This window comes from Notolepis coatsorum (assembly GCF_963971535.1).
Source record: "Notolepis coatsorum genome assembly, chromosome: 13".
Lineage (NCBI taxonomy): Eukaryota > Metazoa > Chordata > Actinopteri > Aulopiformes > Paralepididae > Notolepis > Notolepis coatsorum.
The window spans coordinates 93,704,910-93,728,726 of NC_140177.1; the positions used below are offsets into that span (position 1 = coordinate 93,704,910).

Sequence of the window (23,817 nt, forward strand, 5' to 3'; positions counted from 1 at the left end):
AGTGTACTCTATTATTACATGTCATAAATGTCTAGATGTAACATTACTGTCTATGTACCTATGTAAACGAGACGAAAGTGAAGTTGAAAATGGTGCGCAGTAGTGCAAATACTTGTCCAGACCACTAATACTTGTCCAGACCGCCTCCAACCCGTCCAGCCTGGCTCTGCGGCTCTGCAGATACCCCCTACCCTACTCGATATCCCCTATTGGAACGTGCTGCGTCGCGGCGCACGGCGGGTCAGCTGACAGCAGCTCCACACAGGAGGAGGAGGCACAGCGCGGAATTAGCGGCTGTGTAAAAACCACACAATCTACCGGAGCAGCCTGGGATATATAGCGTTTCACACGGCAAAGACGCGGACGTCTGGCTCGGTGGCGTGAGAGAGAGAAATAGGGTAAGGTTATCGTAATGGCGATGGTATGTTCACAAGGACATTTTAAACGGTGGTTTGGGGGGAGCTGGTGAAAAGGGTTCCGCTTGTTGGCTGGTGCCGTTAGCATGGATAGCTGCTGCTATGCTAGTCAGCTAGCTAACGTTAGCTCGCCTTCTCTGTCTCGGTAGCTACTAGGTCCGATCTCTTCCCATCACTTCCATCTCAGCTGAAGGTCAAGCATCCATCACACTGGTATAGGGGGAATTGGTAAAACGTGATATATAATGTCTCCTACTGACCTGTCGGTAGCTAACTAACGTTAAGCATAGAGACAATTGAGAAATATGAAAGATTTATGAATATGTCGTGGCCCGGCGGCGAGGCGGACATCTTGACTTCTTGGGCCAATAAACCAGCGATCGGAACCCACTCATGATACCAGGTGTCATCCTCGGTCACGACTCCAACACATTGAAGGGGAAATGTTCCTACTAATCCTGTGACATATGTTTGTGTGTCGTGTCCTTCTTCCACTAAGCACCGTCCGTCGTCTGCCTGAAGTCACGCACAAGAATGTCAGGCATGTCTCCTCCTCATACCATAGTAATCCAGAAAGCCTCCATTTATGAATGAATATAATTTAGCACATTTTAAGGCTTTATATATATATATATATGCAGACAAGCGGCACCAAAATAATGACGTTATAGCTTTTTCCTATAGAGCAGCTTGGGAGCCAAACAAAACAGGATTCAGCAATGAATCGGATACTATTTGTGGACACACCTGCTGAGAGGCGAAACCAATGTGCAGTTGTTTTTTATATGGTTATATAGGCCGCCATCTGGTGTGATGTCTACACATTTCACATTTTACCTATAAAGTAGGCTGCATTTGATTTATGAATCGGGTTGTCCTCCTCTAGGGTCAAATTGGCCTCTTCTGATATTATTTGACCTTTTTATAATGTGGTTGCAATTTAAACTTGTGGTGTGTTGCCTTATGAATTATGATATCATCAAATATTTCTGATAACCTGTATGGTAGATTGTATCTGGTATTTATTGACAGTCAACCAAAGTCATACTCTGAGCCGAATCTGAATCTTATGAAGACAAACAAGGGACTAAACACGTTTCGCAATTATGCCACAACAATGTGGAACGCCCTACCCAAAGCTGTAAAGGAATGTAAATCACTACCCACCTTCAAAAACACTCTCAAAGAACACCTACGGGAGACTGCAATTCAAAACTGGCCCTATGTCCTAACCCAGTTGTACAATAAAGACCAAGCATGGCTTTGTCAGTATTCCAATGTACAGCCCCACCCAACCCCACCCCACCTACCCAACCTCCTCCAATGTACAGTTTCTATGTCAAATGTATGTCAGTATTCCAATGTACAGTGTCCCCCCCCCTACCCAACCTCCCCCAATGCACAGTTTCTATGTCAAATGTATATACACTCTTCTTCTGGATTTTTTTAGTATCACAAACGGTACTGTATTTGAAAATCTGGTATGTCACATAGATGTAGCAGTACTGTCTATCTGTATGTCATGTGTGTCATATGATGAATTGAAAATGGGGGACCCTGATGGAAACAAGACGAAAGTCTTTCTCAGGTCTGCATCCTCTTAACAATTGTATGTATTGAGCTGTACTGTACTGTACCCATTCTGCAATCTGTTAATAAACTTTTCAATCAATTCAATCAATCAATCAATGATTCTGTTGATATTAGGGCTGAACGATTTGGGTCTAATTGTGATTATTTTGACTGCTATTGAAATTCCGATATGATATTGGAGGGGAATGATCATTTTTGCCTCATTTTCATTGAATATGATTTTCTGTAGAATGACTTCTATGCTGGGAACATGACACATATTGCATAACTTGCGATTTGGATATTGCACTAGACCATATTGCAATTCGATTAATTATTCGGCCCCACTTAATATCGTGAGACCTGACTCTGGAAACGGCCGACTAATCCAGCATTAATCTCACTCTGGGAGGAAGCTAGGAAAAGAACATTGGCTCTGTGTGTAGCTTGTGCATGTGTGGGTGGGTGGTCTTTGAAACCTCTCTGTGTCTCAACCTCCCTCTGTCTCTGCCCCCCCCCCTCTGGTAGCAAAGACTGAGTCACCACCACAGTGGTGCAGCTGTGAGATGTGTTCAGCTGGAGGTGGACTCTGTGTTTGTGCAGAGGGGAGAGAGAGGATGTGAGAGAGACACGACACATCCCCCTGGTTATCTGGGTCACTGTTTTAACTCATCGTTCATTTTATTCTTTTGTTCATTTTCCCCACCTCACCTACCCCCCCCCCCACTCTCCATCCTTCTCTCTATAGCCCCCTTCTGTCCCTCGATCTCTCTCCCTCTATCTCATCACATTGAATGATCTATATATTGACATATATCTATTGAAATTAATCTCAATTTCTCTTTCTCTCCATCTCTAGGCGGAGGTGTGATATTTCACCATGGCTGATCGGGAGTGAGGAGCAGCCACGATGATTGGAGGACTGTTCATCTACAACCACAAGGGGGAGGTCCTTATCTCCCGTGTGTACCGAGATGACATAGGGTAGGTCCGGGCAGGGGGCCCCCCCGAACTGTTTCATGACGCTACAAGAGACATTATGTTGCAGGGGACCCACCGACAATCAACCCCCATATGTCTGGGCTTCGTATGAGCTCTAGACGAGCACTACACTGATAGTGAAAATGATCAATCACTTGGATGAGGACGTTGGGCTGCTAACGCAACCCTCATCCTGTGACCTTGCTGAGACCAACAGTGTGAAAACCACTGGGGAAGGTCACAGTAGCACCCGGGTAGGCTAGTTATTCGCACAGTTGGTTGTCATTTTGAATACAACGGGAGGTCCCGATGTGTAACGATGATGTGGGATAGGTCACTGTCATGCTGTGCAGTTTGATAGTAAGATTGCATATGGCTTCAAAGTAATTTTTGCCTTGATGCAAAAATCACTGTCATTCTTTTTTCATAATCTTTAATTGTTACTGAAATATGTGGTATTAATTGGCTTCCAGTGTATCTGAAAATGTGTCTTAAACACCACATAAACCTGTGAAGTCACCACATATGACTAAAATGGAAAACAAATGCACCTCAGATGATTGAATGGCAGATGTGAGATTAGTTTATGTGGCATTTACTTTGTGGTGAATCGGCAGAAAATAACTTGTATTTTCTTTTTCAGTAATGGTAAAAGATTATGAAAAAAGAACAGCACAGTGATTTTTGTATCAAGGCAACGGTGGTGTAGTGGTTAACACTGTCGCCTCACAGCAAGAAGGTCCAGGGTTCGATTCCCGCTTGGGGACCAGGTTTCCATGATGCCAGTTACCCAGGTGGGGGTATCTCCCGGGCCTTTCTGTGTGGAGTTTGCATGTTCTCCCCGTGCTCGCAAGGGTTTCCCCCCCGATAAGATAAACCCAATGGAAAAACATGCACAACAACAAGATCGCTAACGCTGTGGCGTCCTTGACGAAGACGGACAGGAGCACTTGGATTGGTCCCCTGGCGCGGCTCACGTTGACGCCTGTCTGCTCCCGGCTGCCCTTGGGGGGGAAGGGCGACGGGATGGGTTAATCGCAGATACGAATTGCATGCATGCATCGCATGTGTGCCAATTGATGACCTCGGAGCAGGTCCTAAATTATTAATTATTATTATAGAATGACTTGGAAGTCACATGTCAAAAACACTGGTATGGTCCTTTTTAATATGAGGCTGTGTCGTTAGTTTAATATGAAATAGAACGGGAGGTTCCATTTATGTTATACAGTGGGTTATATGTGTTTGAGTGGGTAAGGTACCATATAATGAACGGCAGAACCGACTGTTTCAACCACGAGAGGCATGGTGGACCTTGTCCAGTGTCATATTAAATATGCACCAGCGTGAAATATGAATCACTTCTGGATATACAAAACCTTTTCACATTTCTAAATGACTACTCTCTACTGAGAAATCAAATAAAACATATCCTGGGATTGATCTAGATGGATAAGCCATTCAAACATGGACCAATAAAACGCAGAATTGATAGGCTGTAATGTTAAAAACTTTAGGTTAGGTTATACTTTATTAATCCCCATGGGTAAATTATTCCTCTGCATTTGACCCATCCTAACCACATAGGAGCAGGGGGCAGCCACAGACCGGGGACCAGCGCCAGTTATAATGCCAGTACCTTGGTCTTATAAACAAATGGACAGTGGGACAGTAATATCATGTTTTCCCAGTTTTTTTTCCTGCTCTACCACTGCACAGAAATTAGGCATTTTCTTTTTGAAATTGGTTACCAATGGTTACAGGCAGCCATGTTGGAAACATCCCGTGCAAGGCCTTTATTCGCCATCTTGCTTGATCATCCTCCGCCCCGCCCCTGCTGTGTGGCAGGACTAGTTTACAGGGCTATGCTGAGCCTCCATTTTGTGTGACTCCCATGTGTATTGGATTGATGTTCTCTCCTGGTGAAGGCACAGTGCCAGCTGAAATAAAACAAAGTGAAGACAACAAGATGGACACGTCTGAGTAATTGTTTTTTAGAAAGACGCGTAGTGGGTCTTCTGTTGGGGTCTACTGAACAAGAACAGTGAACAAAGGTTCTTCTCTTATCTCCTTTTATTTCTCCCCATCTGTGGACATCAGTTTGAGGGAGATCTTTGATCAGGCTCACTCACTTCCCCAGACCTTCATCTGCAATATATTTTTTATTATATTTTATATATTATCCTCTGTAGCTCAGTGGGTAGAGCATGGTACTAGATACTGCCAGGGTTAGGGGATCCATTCCCTGTGTAGCTCAGTGGGTAGAGTATGTCACTAACACTGACCAGGGTTAGGGGTTCCATTCCCTGTGTAGCTCGATGAGTAGAGCATGGCACCACCCAACATCGACATGGTCTGGTATTCCATTCCTGGCCGCATTTGTGGTACTGTGAGTTATCTTGGATAAAAAAAACATCCACCAAATTGCATACTATTTTGATAATATTGTACATGATTATGTATGTAATTTAGGGATTCATGGCCTTCTCTTGTCTTTTCTGTGGGTGACAGTGGCTCAGGAGGAAGAGCAGTCGTCTGGTAATGGGAAGGTTACTGGTTCGATTTCAGTGTGTTGAAATGTCCTTAGACACTTAACCCCTAACTGCTCCCAATGAGCAGGTTGGCACCTTGCATGGTTGCCTCTGCCGTCAGTGTGTGAATGTGTGGGTGAATGTGAGGCAGGGTTAGAAATGAATTTTTTTTCCATGGCTTTTTTTGCCCCCCTTAATTGATTTCCGGGGGCTTTTTTTGTATTTCGGGGCACAGAAGTTTTATGATGAATTAACATAAAGATTATAAAACATTGTTGACACTTTTTTTTACAGTGTTCGTCCCTATGTTTGATAACGTAATGTTAATGTCTCCATATTAGGGCTGTCTCTGACTAAGGATTTGGATGGTCGACTATGATTGGCCAAAATTTGCCATTAGTCGACTATTGGTCGACAAAAAAAGGTATAAAATATATATATATTATTTTTTTATCATTCCATTTGGGCTGTGGGGGGGTGCTTAATGTCTGAAGGAGTCGACTGAAGGCTTCTTGTCCTCTGCAAAAGCATGCAATTGGTCCACTGATGGATACATCTTGATATTTGTCTAGTCTAGTGTGTTCATTAGATGGGTGAAATCCTCTTTCAGTGCCTCTGTGCCTGTTTTCGTTGGCAGTTAGCCTTTGGTATGCATGCCATTAGCCACGCTTCTAGGCCTCTTTTCTTTTGGAAAGAAAGTTAAAAAAAAAAGAATTCGACTAAGAGGTTGGCCAGTCGACTATGGCTCCTTTCGACCGATTAGTCGACTAATAGGGGTCAGCCCTACTCCATATATAGGGCCGCTCTACGCTAACCTTTTTCCCAAGGAGCACATGTGCTCCTAAATAAAATGTTAATAAATAAAATCTAAATAAAAATTTAGGAGCACACAAAGAATTTTTTTTTCAAGTAACACAGAGTTTATTAACAAACTATTTATCACATGCATATTATACTGTGCGTGTGCACACTATGAATTGAAAATGGGGGACCCTGATGTAAACAAGACGAAAGTCTTTCTCTGGTCTGCATCCCCTTAACAATTGTGTGTATTGAGCCATACTGTATGTATTGTACCCATTCTGCAATCTGTTAAATAAAGTTTTCATTAATTCAAGGGCTAAACATCTGTGCAAATAGTACATACCACCAAAATCACAAATTGGCCCATGCCTACTAGACGCAAAGGATATCTGTTGTCAAGCTGCTTTTGTATGTTGTAGTGTTGTCACGATACCAACATTTTGACTTTGATACAGATAGGAAAGGCAATGGAATATATTATTAGATGACAGAACATTGAAAATTATTTATACAATTCTTTAATTAATTATAATTGAAATGCTATAGTTAATTAATAATGATAATGATTAATGTTATCATATTTCTCTATCGATAATTATCGAAATTGTTATAAGTATAATTTTTTTTTTATATATAAACAACAGATGTATGTTGCCGCCATCTTTAGTGTTACATCCCCTCACACTCCAGTTCTCAGGCTGCAGCTGGTTTAAAAGCGAAAGTAAACCGGCTTCTCTGCTGGCTGTGGCTCCAGGGGAGTTGGAACCAGCGTTTCCGTTAGCCGGTAATTACCGGTATTTGACCGGCAAAATCTGTTTAAGTCCGACATATTTCATCTCTCCGGTCTTAATGTCCGGTGAAAATAATTCCCTGAGTCTAAGCACAATTTGATTATTTGAATTGTATTAAAATAGGCTAAAATTAAATAGCCTATGCGATGAACGAAACGATCATTACATTAGTTTCCTCGTTGCTTCTAATAATGACAACGACGTTGTCAGCGAGCGAGAGCTTAGTGCTGGGTGTGCAAACTTTTGTGAAGCTGCAGAGCCATAGCACAAGCAGCCCAATGCAGTATTCCAGCAGTATATTCAGCCATTTTCAGCCAATGTTGGGTGGGGGGCGCTGCTGTGCGGTTCCCAGAAAAGAGCCAATAACAGCTAAATCAGCTTCTCTGCAGCGCCATACTCTTTGCAAATAAGTCGTTGCGAGGTGGAGAGAGTCGTCACGCAAACCACGATAATGTTGCCGTCTCTCTGCTTTCTCAGTTCTTCGCTTGATATAATTAATACAAATGTCCAATATAACGGAATTCGTTAGCTCATAAAAATGTGATTATAACAGACTGCTGTTTAGTTTCGGACCGACTGCCCACATACGCGGATAAAGTCGGCAGCAGCACGGAGTATCGAGGGACTTATTTTATTTGGAATATATTAATTAATGACTGTATACGCAAAAGTAGCCTAGTTGTAAGTAATAATATTATAAATCTACATGCCTTGAGGATGACATTCTTTATATAGCCTGCCTATCAATTGTTTTAAAGCTCAATAAACTATGACCGGAATTAATCTCATTTGTCCGGTAGATTGAAATCTTGCAGGTCACGGAGACCGGCAACAATTTTTTCTTAACGGAAACCCTGGTTGGAACAGTTCTGGCTCTGCTAGTTTATTTTCGATCTTTTGGCGCTTTTTTGGTGGACAAACCACCGCACATGTGCACCGTGACTCGTGACTGGAGTCTAGTTCTGCTAGCACACATAGCCTACTGTGTACAGACGGTTTCAAACTGTATTTTAAATTAGAAAGCAAACAAAATAAATGGACAAGAGAAAAATAAATCTCAATTTGGTCAGTATTGTCATTGATTTGAAGTCTTTATTTCGAACATGCAATGAATACAACAAACGATAACAAAAAAGCAAAACAACTCAATCTGCATGTTCGAAAAGGAGTAGGAAGAAGTATACACTTATTTAATCCTACCCCTTTTCCACTACTCAAATGAGTGTACTATTTTAAACATAAAAAAGAAAAGAAGAAAAAAAAAATATATATATGAAAAACAAAAACTATATATGTATAAAATAAAATAAAATAGAAAACAAAATAAAAATGTAACACCCGTGAATATCAAGTCATTTGGACAAGCAAAGCCATTACTTTAAGTTGCAGGCAAGAAAGACAAGTCTGTCCACTGTCTCTGGTTTTAAAACTGCCCTGTTGCAGGTCACAAAAAAAATATATATATATATATATTAAAAAATAAAACGATTTTTCGATTTCTTTTTATTTTGATATTCGATATAGAGTATTAAAATATATTGCAATATTTATCGTTATATCGCCCAGCCCTACGTTCTCGTACACCTGAATTTGCATACAGCTCCTTATAAGGCGAGGGCCATGTGCAAAACGGCGAGAGGGTCAGCATTGCATCTGCTCCGTGCCGACTCCCATATTCAACAGAATCAAATCAAATTTATTTGTAAGGCCCGACAACACACGTTAATGTCCCCATGGGCCGGACACGTCTTCTTTAAACAAGTCAAGAAGAAACATCACAATAAATCGAGAACAAAACAAATACACCATAAAGTCCAAATTTTTTTAAATAAATGCAAAACTCCCAGACTCCCAGGGGGACCCTGATGTAAACAAGAAGAAAGTCTTTCTCTGGTCTGCATCCCCTTAACAATTGTATGTATTGAGCTGTACTGTACTGTACCCATTCTGCAATCTGTTAATAAACTTTTCAATCAAAGACATACCCCACACGAAGGTAAGGAAAAACTCACTAAAACCTAGCAATAGGAAAAAATGCACCACAGGCAATGTGGAGGAGAGAAACCTTAGAAGGGCCATTCAAGGGGGGGATCTCCCTTCTTAGATGTCGGTGATAGTAGTGTTGCAATAAAACAGACAAAACAGTTGGTAAGCATGCACTCATGTGTAGGGATGCCCCCCGAAACCCGGTTCTAAACAGGAACCGGTACTAGATTAGAAAAAAACTGAGTATTGATAAGCTCCGGTACTGCTATCGATACTCTAGAAATTATTATTACTATGAGTTTTTTTTCGAGGAATTTAAACGTTGCAAACTATCTCTCCTGTCTCTGTCTCTGCACGAGAAGCGAGTCGCAGCGAGCCATTATTACTCACACAACTTTTTTTGCCATTGCTATTAGGGGTGGGAATCACCAGTTTCATCACGATACGATACAATATAGATTATTTGGACAACGATACGATATTTTCCGATATCACAAAGTCTGCCACGCTACAATACGATTCGATTCAGGTGCCTGCGATCGATATGAGACGATATTATATGCCCATTTAACACAATCAGTAACATTTAGATCAACAAAAAAAAATTCAATGGAAATATCATTTGACATTTTTATTTTTGAGCTCTTCCAGACATTTAAATGAAAAACAATCTATTGTTTTTAATACAAATAGACCTCCTTTCACTGTTTTTGGTTCGTTTAAATTATTATAATTTTTATTAATATCCTATTCACTGTCACAGAGCTGTATTTTGGCTGGAAAAGGCATATTGGGAGTCCGAAGGTGCAGTACCGGCCATATCCTGGTAGTGGCGCTGTCTCGAGAATGCAGTCCTTCCCAGTCCCTAATGGACCTCTGCTGTTCTCTCTATGGCTCTGATCAGCTTAGTTAGCTTACGCTAACGCAACGTTAATTTCGGTATTTAACGTGACGTGGGCATAAAGGAATGGCAAGGATGGAAAGCATGTTAGATGCATTTGACCCGTTGTGAGGAAAAAAACAACAGGCACTTATTTCGGGTCGCAAAATAGGCGGACTCTGAAGCAATGCTGTCTAACGTTAACACACGCTGCTACTGAGCTACTGTTGTTCCGGCCGGGCGGATATGCTCACCAGGGGATTTTCAAAATAAGAGTATCGCAATATGAATCGATCTTTTTACGTTGGATCGATCCTATTTGATAATTGATAATAGATCGATATATCGATCTGGATCGATGTATCGTCCCACCCCTAATTGCTATGTCTTGGTTTCTTGTTCGAATGCATTTTTTTTCTTTTTTTTTTTTTTAACTTAAATTTTTTATTAACAGTTTTTAGACATACAGCACTTACAAAAAATAAATAATAAAAAATAAAGAGACTAGCATCACAATAAAAACAAAAAGAAAAAACAGTGCACATAAATATTTACATGGGTATCACATGGTTAGTTGTCTGGTTCCCCTACTGTTGTTTTCTAGGTATTTGATACAAAGGCTGATTGTGTATCTCCCTTAAACAGGCATAAACAGGTAATTCCTACTCAAAGATGATAAATGCTGACTAAGGCTTGTATGTGTGATCTGGGTCCAGAGACTCTCCTTGAGCTTCTTTCTTCCCTTCTCCTTCGTCCTTTTTTTTTTCTTTCTCTTGTTTATTAACTTTCACTTTGCCTTTTGGTTCACCCATACACAAACCACATCATCCCTGAATATTTAATATCACACCGTTAAACAGACATAAATAATAAGGTATAAAAGCATTCAACAATTGTAATATCCCAAAAACAAAATAGAAAATACTAACTAAAGTACAGGTGTGTGACATGGGTTCATAGACCCTCCTTGAACATCTTTCCTCCTTTACCCTTCGCTCTCTTGTGTTGCATTTGGTTCTTCCTCTGTGATGTCGTTCTCGTTCCTTTTATAATCCTCCCACTTTCCCCATCTTTCCCCAAATTTCTCTTCCTGTAACCTCAGCATGTGTGTTATCCTTTCCATATCCTGTATTTCTTCCACTATTCCTACCCATTTTGCTATTGTCGGTGGGTCTTCCTTGTACCACAGTCTCGTTATTGCTTTTCTGGCCGCTATCAACATTATCTTTATTAAATATTTGTCCCCCCCTTGTATTCCCTTGTGTGTCAGGTCTCCTAAGTAAAGCACCAGTCCTGTTTGTGGTAGCCCGTATCCTAATATTCTGATCATTGCTTCCCCTATCTCCTCCCAATACCCCTTCAGCTTCTGACATCCCCAGAATATGTGCGTGTGATTTGCCCCCTCCTTCCCACACATCCTCCAGCATGCTTTTTGTGTTGGTGCATATTTTCCCTTCAGCTCTGGGGTTATAAAGAATCTGATTATGTTTTTCCATCCAAATTATTTCCATATTCTCGATCCTGTTGTTGAATGTTGTACCTCGCATATGTTCCCCCATTCCTTCCCTGTTATTCCTATCTCTAGTTCTCTCTCCCATTTCTCCCTTATATAATCGGTCGTGTGTCCCTTGCTGGTCATTATAGCTCGGTATATTGCTGATATTACTCTTCCTTGCCCCCCTTCGTATGCCCATACTATCATCTTTATTATTCCATTCTGTTCCTCGTCTTTGGCCCCCCTTATTTCTTTGTTGTAGTAGTCTCTAACCTGTAGATATCTGAAGTGGTCCCTGTTTTCTAGTCCAAATTTCTCCTTTAATTTTTGTAGTGTCTGCATTTCTCCCTTCTCTATCATTTTGCATATTGCTGTTGCCCCCCCCCCCCGCTCCCACCTTCTGAATCCATGGTCTAACCTCCCTGGTTTGAATCTCTTGTCATGTGCTACCCATCTCAGGACCCCTGACTGCTTCTCCAATTTGTGTGTTTTTACTACTCTGTTCCATATGGTCAAGGTGCATTTGGTGATTGGATCTAATAGTCCCTCTTTTTCTTTAAATAGTTCCCTATCTCCCACCAGAGCTTGTACCTTGTATCCCTCCCCTTCTTTTTCAATGTCTTTCCATCTTGCTTCATATCTGTCGTTACACCAGCACGTCACTGCTCTCAGTTGTGCTGCATAGTAATAATCTTGTAGGCTGGGTACTGCCATCCCTCCCTCTTCCTTTGGTAGTTGTAGTGTTTTATATCTGACCCGTGGTCTTCTCCCCGCCCATATGAACCTCGATATCAGTCTGTCCCACTCCCTGAATTGATTCTGTGGTATTTGTATCGGTAGTGACTGGAATAGGTACAGTAACCTTGATAGTATGTTCATTTTAATGACCTCTATTCTTGAATTGAAGTCCAAGGGCATTACTGTCCATCTCTCTAGGTCTCTCTTGATGTTCTGATTTATCTGTGTATAATTCGCCTCAAACAGTTTCTCCACCCCTCTCGTGATGTTCACCCCTAAGTATTTAATCTTGTCCATGTCCCATCTTATCCCGTACTGTTCTCTAATTTCCGTCGTTGGAGAATAGTTCCATGCTAAGGTCTGTGTCTTTGTCACGTTTAGTTTGTATCCTGAGTAGTGGCCATATTCCTTCAGTAGATCAATCAGTGCCGGGAAGCTCTTTTCTGGTTGCCTCATGTATACTATCACGTCGTCTGCAAATTAGGCCTAGTTTATATTCCGTTCCCTTTATCCTTACTCCCTTGATGTCCTCGGTCTGTCTGATCAGTTGTGCCAGTGGTTCTATGAAAACGGCGAAGAGCGTCGGTGAGAGACAACATCCCTGTCTGGTAGCCCTCTCTAATCTGATTCTATCCGTCAAGCTGCCATTCACCTTAACCCTCGCTGTCGGTTCTTGATATAGCGCCTTGATCATCTTCATCGCCCTCCCGTTCAGTCCGAACCTCATCAATGTTTTATATAAAAATGTCCAGCTCACACTGTCGAACGCTTTTTCTGCATCTAGGCTAATCAGTACCGCGCTACCCCCTTGTTTTTGTATCTCCTCTACTATGTGTAATGTCTTTCTCACGTTGTCCTGTGTCTGTCTCCCTTTAATAAATCCAGTTTGATCTTCATCTATAATGTCTGGCATAAACGTCTCAAATCTTTTTGATATTATCGATGTATACATCTTGTAATCTACGTTAAGTATGGACACCGGTCTGAAACTACTACATAATTCCCTATCCTTCCCTTCCTTCGGTATCGTGGTGATTATGGCTTCCTTCCACGAGGGGGGCATTTTCCCCTCTTCCATCGTGTGTCTGAACGCCGCCCCTAACATGGGTGTTAATTCAGTTCTAAATGTCTTGTAGAATTCTGATGGGAATCCGTCGCTCCCCGGAGACTTGTTGTTTTTAGCTCTACTAATTGCATCTTCCAGTTCTTGTTCTGTAATTATTTTATTTAATTCTTCATTCTGTTCTTTCCCTATCGATGGTAACTCTAGCTTCTCCAGATATGTTTCTATTTCCTCTTCTCCCGCTGCTTTTGGCTGTATGTATAATTTCTCATAGTATTCTCTAAATGTCCTCTCTATTTCAGCTGGGTCCCTCAATATTTCATTAGTCTTTGTATCCCTTATTGTGTGTATCGTGTTCAACTTCTGTTGCGTTCTAATTCTCCTAGCCAACAGTCTGGTCGCTTTTGGTCCCCCTTCATAGTACGTTTGTTTCATGAACCTCGCTTTCTTTTCTATTTCCGTCAATAATTCCCTATTTATCCTGGCCTTTACTTCTTTGATTTCTCCGAGCGTTTCCTGTTCTTTTGATATCTGGTGTCTCCCCTCTAGCTTCTTCAGCTTCCCTATCAGATTGTGATATGTCTCCGTTCTGGCCTTCTTCAGCATTGCTGTTTTTTCCATCAATTTCCCCCTTATCACTACCTTCAGTGTGTCCCATAGAATGTTCGGGTCTACCGCCCCGTTGTCATTTTCTTCCTTATATCTGGCTATCTCCTCCTTGATCTGACTCACCACCCCTTTGTTATTTAATATTCCTACATTTAGTCTCCAAATCGTGTTCCTCCGTCTCCCTTCTAGATCTACTGTCAGATATATGGCACTGTGATCCGATATGTCCGCCACTCCTATACTGCTCTCCCGTGCCCTGTAACTGTCCCCCGTCGTCATCAAAAAGTAGTCTATTCTCGCATATGTCACGTGTGGGTGTGACTCTGAGTAATGTGTGTATTCCCTGTCCATGGCGTGCATCCCCCTCCAAACGTCTGTAATTCCCATTTCCGTCATCTGAATATTCATATATCTACTGATGGGCGCCCGTCCTTTTCTAGTACTCGTGGTGTCTAGGTCGTGATTCAGTACTACGTTAAAATCTCCCGTACATATCAATATCCCTTCTAGTTCCATCACTATCATGTAAAAAATGGTCTCATATAAATCCCTCTCACTCTCTGGGGGTGCATAAACATTTACTAACGTAACCATTTGGCCCTCCATTTTCCCCTTCACCAGAACAAACCTTCCCTCCTTGTCTCTTACTTCCTTGATCAATTCAAATTTGACTGTTTTTGATTAACGTGATTACTCCTCTCCTCGGGTTTTGTTCAAAGGAACTATAGTATGCATTTTCATATCCAAATCTCTTCAGTTTCTCATGACCCTTTGCTACCAAATGTGTCTCCTGCAGAAAAATCACTTCCATCTCACTTTTTTTACATTTCAACATCACTTTGCCCCTTTTTATCGCATTATTCATTCCATTAACGTTTAACGACATCATTTTTATACCTTTAACCCTTGTCATCTTTCTTCTTCTTTCGTCTGTCAGTCCCCCCCATGTCACACTCATTCCCCCCTCCGGTTGGAGCCTCCGCTCTCTTCACCGAATGCATATAATGATTAACATAAATAAAAAACATAAACTTTACATAAAGTGCTCCCAAGGCGTTCGGGGGGTCCCTGTGTCCCCCCCTGTCCCCTGCTGGTGGGTGAGGGGTAATTGCCCTCCTAGCGAGGGGCCCCCTCCTGACGGCTTGGGGGTTTGAAACCCTTGCCCCCAATCGCTCGTCATATTTGTCCAGCTTTCTTACTGTTTTTTTTTTTGCTTTCGAGCTCCTGGTCAAAAGCGCTCTGTCCTTCCTTTTGATCAAAGACCCTCTTTTCTTGGTCCCTCTCAATGTGACTCATATGTTTCATTGTCCCTCCTTCCTCCCATATCCGTGTGCGGTGTCTCCCGTGTACCCCTTATTACTTTCTTTTCCTCTCCTCTATTTTCTATGTGATGTCCATTTATCCCCTTAATCCCTCCCAACTGTGTTACTCACAGCTTGTGTCTATGTATCTGTTTCAGTATGTTCTGTGTCTCGCCTATCAAACCTAGTTATATTTCCATTTATTTCCTCCATCAGCTTGTGTATTATGTGTCCATGTATACGTTACGTTCATTTCTATATCCTGCCTCTACCTGGGAATGTGTGCTTATGCATATGTTATTTCAGTTTCTATACTTTGTCTCTATTTGAATAGTTTTTTCAATCTCTTGTGCGTGTACTCATCCGTTCGCCTCCTCCCGCCTCCTCTCCGTCTGGCCTCCTCATCCGTCTCCGTCCTCGCTCCGTCACGTTTCACCTCTGCCTTCTCCTCTCTCCTCCCTCCGGTTTCGGTCTCCCACTCTGATCCACCTGCGGGCTCCCTCCAATCTCTGCTGCAAGCTCCGCGTCTGTTCCTCCCGCCTCCTTCCTTCTCCGTCCTCCGTCATCCGCATCCCTCGCCGTCTCATCTCTCGCTCCGCTTCTCGTGCCGTCGCGTACATCGCCGCCCCTTCCTGCCAGTGAATCCTTAGCGAGGTCATGGGTGACTGGAATCTCATTCCGTTTTCTTTCAGGGTTTTCTTCAGTCCCGCGTAGGACCTGCGTGTTATCGCTACCGCTGTCGAGTAGTCGTGATCAAATGATAGTCTTTTCCCTTCGATTTCAATCTTCTTGGTCCACGCGGTTCTGAGTACCAATTCCTTAACCTCGAATCTCAGAAAGTTAATAATCACCGCCCTCGGAGGTCTGTCCGGTTGTGGTCTCGGAGCCAACGCCCTGTGGGCCCTCTGTATCTCCATTTTTTCCAGTCCCGTTTCCTTCAGTTGTTCTTTGATAAGCTTTTCCACATATAGGGTCACCGATTCCCCTTCGACTCCTTCTTTCAGTCCCCATATTCTGATGTTAATTCTCCGTGACCTCCCCTCCATGTCCGACATCTTTGTCTCCATCTGTTCTTGTTTCTGAATCACACATGTTAATACCTCGTGTATCTCCGTGTTCCATTCCTCCGCGTGTGCCGTCCTAGTCTGTAACTCGGTCACGTTTCTGTCCTGTTCCGCCATCTTCTCCTCCACCCTTTTGATTTCTGTATTCATTTCACCTCTGAAGTCCTCCTGTTCCTTCCTCAATTCCTCCCGTAGCTTCCCAATATCATTCCTTATCGTGTCCGTGTTCAGTTTTATCGCCGCTGTTATGTTCTCCAGTATCCCGGCCTGCATGATCACGGCCCATCCTGGCATTCCCGTGTCTGCCTCAGCGGTACCTCCCCCTTCTTCCGCCTGGCTTTTCTCGGCTTCGCTTCGGGGATTCTGTTTCTTCAGATTCTCTCCTTCTCGTATGTTCTCCATTTCTATTTCCTTCACCATCGTTGTCTCTTCCTTACTTCTCGTGAGCATTTTCCTTTTTAATTACTTTTCGGGTCTTTTTTTATCCGTTTTTTCACTCATTTGACCAGGAGCTCTATCGCATGTGTGCTACCCGTCTGCTCTCATACCGGAAGTCGAATGCATTTATTTCTATAGACCAGTGGTGCCCAACCAGTCGGCCGTGATCAACCGGTAGATCAATGACATGCAATATAATTGATGCAAGCAATGTTAACTGCTAACTAGTAATAAATAGGCTAAACTAACAAGCGTTAGCCGCTAACCCTGGAAAACGCTCAAAACGGACTCCACGACACCAGTTCCATTCGTGAGAAAAGGGGGTGGGTTATATTGACGAGGCTTGACAACAGAGGTTCAAATATAACTTCATATTTATTGGTTATTTGTTTCTTTATATCGGGCATCCAGTTTCCACCACCATATGTTAAAACTCTTACCGTGTTGACGTTCGAGCGTGACATCATCCCCTACGGCAAGCTTACACGCTCAAAACGCAAACCGTAAACAGAACCCGGAGCGCACCAAGACACACAGCCTCTACTAATAACATGGAGTATTGAACAGTTTTTAACAGCTGGGTATTGGGTGGGACATTCTGATTTAAGAACTTTCTAAATAAAATAGAAAGTCCCAAAATAGTAAATTTATCTGGCAGCTCTTCCTGCGTTCTGTCATAACTAACTCCTCTTGGGAGTCGTGTTGTTTCTATGTAAACTCCGCAAGCAACGCATCCAATAAATGCGTCTTTAACATGCTTTATATCAGGGGTCTCAAACTCAATTTACCTGGGGGCCGCTGGAGGTAGAGTCTGGGTGAGGCTGGGCCGCATCAAATATTCCACACAAAAAGGGTTTAAAGTATTTTTTTAAATTTGTATGGAAATGTATGGTTGAAACATGCAAACGTTCAAACGCACGCACAGTAATAAGCATTGGAGGCTTTTAACCAGGGCCAGACTGGGGAAATCATTCAGGCCAGGAAATATAGTGCGAAATATAGCCCCAGTCAGGCCACTTTTTAAGCGGGGGGTCCCCCACCAGGAGATTTTGTGTTACAAAGACTTAATTTCCTGCATTCTGGTGCAGGAATTGTTTTATTTGTACCTTTTAAATGCCAGTGTTTGTGATGACATCACTGAGATTTTTTTTTTTTTTTTTTAAATCATCTGGGGGGCCGCAAAATATCATCCAGCGGGCCGCAATTGGCCCATCAGGGGCGCGAGTTTGAGACTCCTGCTTTATATCCTCGCCATTACTATATGCCCGTCGCGGTTGAAACCGTTTTAACTAACGTTAGCGTTAAGCTAGCTAACAATGCTTCCAGTCCTCTTTGACCAGTCTCTCGTATGCTACGTCATCCCCCGCTAAGAGTCACGGGAGATGTAGTAAATACAACTCCTTCCATGTAGGGTAGAACATGTGTCTTTATGCAGATCTTTATGCAGTTTTAAAGCACCTTGGCTTTGTTCTGAATGCACTTTGTTGTAGTTATCCTAAAGAGAAAAGAAAATGCACTTGACTTTAATGCACATTTTGTTGTATGCAAAGAGAAAATGTTTAAATTGTACAATCTTTCAGCAGTCAGTCTGGAATTTATGTATGCATTCAAAAGTGCTGAATAAATGTTTTATGGGCCCATAATAGTGATTATTAATATGATTTAAGTTAAGTTTAGCCATAATTATGTCTTTTGCCATATCGGGTAGCAAAAAAAAAAAGAAATACATAGATATATTTATAATCATTTTCGGCCTTTCAGCATTCGGTTTTCGGCCAACTGTTTCCTATTTTTGGTATCGGTTTTCGGCCAAGAATTTCCCATTTGGTGCATCCCTAATATTATGTGAATAGAATAGAAGTACTTAACCCAGCAATGAACTCCACGTCTAAACCACATTGACCGATGGCACGGAAGCGATTTGCGATTAATAGTCTATTCCACTATACAGTACCTTTATCCGCGGCGATTGGGTTCTTATTTATTTAGTTGGCAGTGTGTGTAATGTTCACGATGCCTCATTGAGTCAGGACTATAAATGCAAAACATAATTGTAAATTATACAAATATTGTCGTATTTATTATCATTATTTAATTCCGTGGATATCTGTGGAATCGAAGTGACTGCAATCCCCAAGGACTTGTCCCAAAGAAAGCTGTTGACAACACGGGCACACCCGGTCTGTCCGACTTACCGGTACATCCGAATTACGACTGCCTTTTCAAGTTCGTAAATCCTACAACGAATTTACAATACGAAGCCGTTCGAGAATGCCGAATAATAATTTCGTAAATCTAGTTACGAAAGAATTCCTTGGTAACTTTGACGTATGTCCATTCGAGAATGAGGACCAGTGTCTTTCATTATCACCCATTCCTCTCCTTCATTGTATGGCAGTTGGACGAATGCAGCTGCTCCGACTATGTAGAGAACACGATACTTAAAATACAGCATGATGGGTCTCGCTATCGAAGGACATTGTGAAGGACGCAATGTTTTTGTTAAGGACGTGTAATTCTCCTGGATCTCTTCTAGACGCCACGCCACCCTTCTTCCATCCATTCATAGATGAGCCTCTTATTATAGGGTGAGCAACTTGCATTATTATCATTCATGTTGGATCTTCAACTTTAGCCTGGATTGATGAGTATATTATCTTAATACAATGGTGTCACGGTGAGTCAACCAGAGTATTAACCTCTTACCACGCACCGGAATGTATACGTCCCGTTGTGCACTTGCGCGCGCGTCATGGCACTTTGTGAGTGTCTACTGGTTCGGGGCTGCATTTTTCGCAGAACATATAATATACCGCTCAAAACATCTATTTGTTGCCGTTCAAACGCCACCTCACTCGACCAATTCCGCGCCTTGGTTCTCAAGTTACATGACTGTCAGGCGAGAGTCTTTTTACAGGCCACACGTAAAATGACCGTCGGGACAGTATACACGAGAACTGACCAATCACCACTGATGGTGAAAATGATTGGTCAGTGTTGTAGCCAACGAGTGTCCGCTTCAAACGATACCCCACGTGGTGAAAGTTGCCGAGCGAAAATCAGTTGTGACTCAGACTTCACAACGCACGGAGGTGGATGGCAGAAATGGGATTTTGGAACAAACGTTTTTTTGTTCTACTAAAACCTCTCTCAAAGACTAATTTCTGAACGGATTTCTATAAAACAGCGCGTGAAGAGGGTTAAAAAAACAGGAGAATACCGGAAAAACCGGTAGGGTTGACAGCTATGTTGTTGGCTCAGTCATGAAAGGGGCTACTTAATTAATTAATCCAACCCACTTTATTTATAGAGCACATTTAAAAACAACAAAGTTTATGAAAGTGCTGTACAAGTCCCACAACATAAGATAAAAAAAAAAAAAATCTTTTTATTATTATTTTTTTTTATTTTTTTCGAAGCTTCGAATTAAAATCGAAGCTCGGCCCCGAAGCTTCGATTGCCAAAAAAAGCTTCGAAGGTCAGCCCTAATTGTTAGTAAGTTAGCCATGTAAGTTAGCGGGATAATGTATAGCTATACTCGATCATTGTCGCAAAATAATTGACCTTCACTGACTTCGCCTCGCCGAGGCGGCTCGGTATTTTAAACTCCGTCGGTCAATTATTTTGCGACAATGACCTCGTAGCTATACATTATCCCTTACATAACAGCCATGGCCAATGAGGTGTGGCACTGAACGATATTTATAGCAAAACAATTCATGAGAATACTATTGATTCTATGGTTTAAAGAAGTCCGGTTTCCAGACGGTGAATTAGCTCACAGACCTTTATCCTGAATAGAAAAGTAAATCCCAAGGCCAGTTACAGTCTTGTTTTTAAACTCTGAGATCACAAACATCCCATGGTCTTTCTTGGAGAGAAGCCAGTGTCTCCTCTGTAGCTGCCTAACTTACCAGACGTCTGTGTTTCCGTGTTGTGTTTCCATATAACAAACATCTATTCATTTCCGGTTTTCAGCAATGTGGAATCGGCCAATAATCTGTATAAATATGACATTTGTAATATTGATAGTGCTTCCCAGTCACCGATTGCAAAAACCGACCAATGACGCAAAAAAACATGAGCCTATTCTCAGCATAGTTCCCACGAGTTCTCCAGCTCCCATACTGCTGGCAGCTGCATTTTACTAATATAGTTCAAACAAGAGGATTATATCTGCTAATATAGTTAACCCAAACAAGAGAGGATTATATCTGCTATTGCAATCTGACATTATTGTTGGAACTTTGATGCAACATGTGTTTTTATTCAGGAAATAATTGATTGTGGTGGTGGGGTGGATGAAGTGAGGCGCTGGTGGTTCCTGCCTGGATGCTACGAGCCTCGTCTCGGGCTCAGAGTGCACCCTGGCCAGGCCCCAGCCGGGGCCAATACAATGAGCTAGCTGGCTACGCAGCTTGTGCTGTTAGATGCCACTCTACACAGTGAAACGGCTTTTTTCATGTAGCTACATGCTTTACAGGGGGATCACTTGGAACAGAAAACGGAATACCAGATGGATTTCGTAGAATGTGATGTAGTAACTTTAGTATAAATCACGAGTGGCAAAGTAAACGTTGGCCTGCTAGCTAGTTGGGTAGCAGCATTAGCTAACCTGGTTTGGCCCGGGTGTGCTCTTAACGCTCAAGAGATTTGATTGTGACTGCCTTCATTTGGGATGAATGCATGAGCCATGTCTTTTCACTAAACTGGCCTTCAATTTTAGTATTGTGTGTAGTGCGGAAGCTCTGACAGTGCTATGTTACAAGTCTACATTAGCAAATTGGCTTATTCACTTGAGCATCACAGCCCTGCCTGCGGTCACCTGTCACTCAAGTTTCACTCTTGAATATTATAGTCTATAATCCACTATGGACTATGCAATCCACACACTTTGTTTCTCTTGGGTTTTCTTTTTTCCAATACAGCCATCATAGCCATGGAACAGTGCAACATTTTCATTGTCACACTTATGTCACTGTCCATGAGGAATGCACCACAATAACATTTTAACATTAGTTTTTATTTACTTTATTATTATTGTATTTATTGGAGTCTGGGGTGTATGGATTATTGCTTCAAGATACAGTGGTTTTCATAATTTATTACTAATTGTGGTCAATTAGTCGGCTCTGTTATACTTTAACTATAGTTGTGCTGAATATACAGTGAGCAGGGCTAGGAATTAACAACGTCCCGGGGCCGTAAATTATTTTTTACTTTGGATGCTCATATTTGTCAGAGAGAGAGAGATTTGTTCTCTTTGCTCGCTTAGATTGGCTCCAAAACTGTCTTGAAATTTGGTCAACAAGCACACAGTCTTAAGAGATTACTTATTTTATGGCTATGCTTGATTATAGTGATATATATGCATGCATCTTCACAGTCAGGGGAGGAAATTAGGCCACTTTACTCGCCAATTGCGAGTATTTTTTACGTTTGGCGAGTAATTCATGAAGAGCACTCGCCAGTCTGGCGAGTACTAGTAATTACAAAACAAAAAAATCATTCTGCAATCTGCTGATTCGCTCACTGGCACAAACCGAACTCTGACTCCCCCCTTGATTCCTCCCATTTGCGCCACATAATAATCAGACCATAACCAATGAACATCATCGTTGTACAGATGCGCTCTAAGCTCCTCCAATGAACACTCGTTTTCTAGAAGATGCCGCCCATCTAGGGGAAGTGGACAGACCACTGCGCGCAGACCTACAAACTCCTGCCACCGGCAGCTGGCTTGACAACGTAGACAAACTTACAAAAACACATCAGTGGATGAAAATAATTGCATGTAGAGTCGTCTCTTTCGGATATCAGTGCGGTCTGACATGGGGGCGAACAACAGCACGCAACGCGTCTCCTTCGAGTCGGATGAGAATGACAAGTCAACCAGCATTAGCCGGCTAGCTACCTAGCATGTAACAAGCTACCATAACGCGCGTTCAACATAGTGGACTATACTGAGCGGCTTTGCTTAAATGCAGCCGAGTGACATTTTATTATTACCGGGTTTCCCCCCATATCACCACTCGCCCATATGCCCTTCACAACGGTGATGTTGTCATATTTGGCATTCAGAACACACCTGCTGAACCCCTAGCGTTGTCGATTCGGTTCCAATGTATTGTCATCTTACAGCACAAGTATAGTACAACCAGAATACATTTGGCATACAACCAAAGTGCAAATGTAACAAGTCAAGTTCAAGTTGTTTTATTTAGCTATTATTACATTACAGTGAAATGCTTGGTTATTTCACTGCCCAACTCAGTCCAACCTAAACCAACCCAGTATTGATTGATTGATTGAAAACTTTATTAACAGATTGCAGAATGGGTACAATACAGTACAGCTCAATACACACAATTGTTAAGGGGATGCAGACCAGAGAAGGACTTTAGTCTTGTTTACATCAGGGTCCCCCACTTCAGTCCTGTTTGCTTAATGCCTTGTCCACTTCCTCCACACTCCAATATGCCCTTCAACCCTGCTCCTGTCAAACCTGCTCTTTCCATTCCCTCCATCATGTCCCCCCTTTCTGATGAATATTTCCTGCACTTAAGAGTCAGACACACATTCCTAGTAGTTGAGCTGTGATGAATGAATGAATGAAAACTTTATTTAACAGATTGCAGAATGGGTACAGTACAGTACGGCTCAATACATGCTATTGTTAAGGGGATGCAGACCAGAGAAAGACTTTCGTCTTGTTTACATCAGGGTCCCCCATTTTCAATTCATTTTCAATTCATTTTCAATTCATCATTCAGTATAACCTAGACCAGCCCAACCCAGCATCTTTCACTGCCCAGTTCAGCCCAACCCAGTCCAGAATAGTTCCCTCTTTCATGTTAATATGTGATTTAATGATGTAATATTTTGAAGAGTAGAGACAGTGTGATTAATTTACTATGATTGAAAATCAATTTAGACGAAGACGTACAAAGAAGTAATTATCACAATTAGCGATTTTTTTTGTCTGGTAAAAAATCTGTTTGTCTGGTAAAAAAAATCAGATACCCGCCAGTTGGCTGGTAAGCCAAAAAGTTAGTTTCCTCCCCTGTTCACAGTGTACCATCCATTCTACATGCTCTGGATGGTGTTTGATTTGATTTGATTTGAAATCTTTATTTCGAACATGCAAT

At 42.0% G+C, this 23,817-nt stretch overlaps 1 protein-coding gene across 1 annotated transcript in view; it reads left to right on the forward strand.

The window, feature by feature from the left end:
* The first annotated feature begins 256 nt into the window (after positions 1-256).
* The window catches only part of LOC311239094 (AP-2 complex subunit mu-A-like), an 80,958-nt gene continuing 57,397 nt past the window's right edge, over positions 257-23,817 (forward strand). The window contains exons 1-2 of the mRNA XM_084327333.1: positions 257-398; positions 2,848-2,972. Of these exons, the coding sequence (XP_084183459.1) occupies positions 2,899-2,972 (74 nt within the window). The 5' untranslated portion in view covers positions 257-398; positions 2,848-2,898. The remainder of the gene's footprint in view (positions 399-2,847; positions 2,973-23,817) is intronic.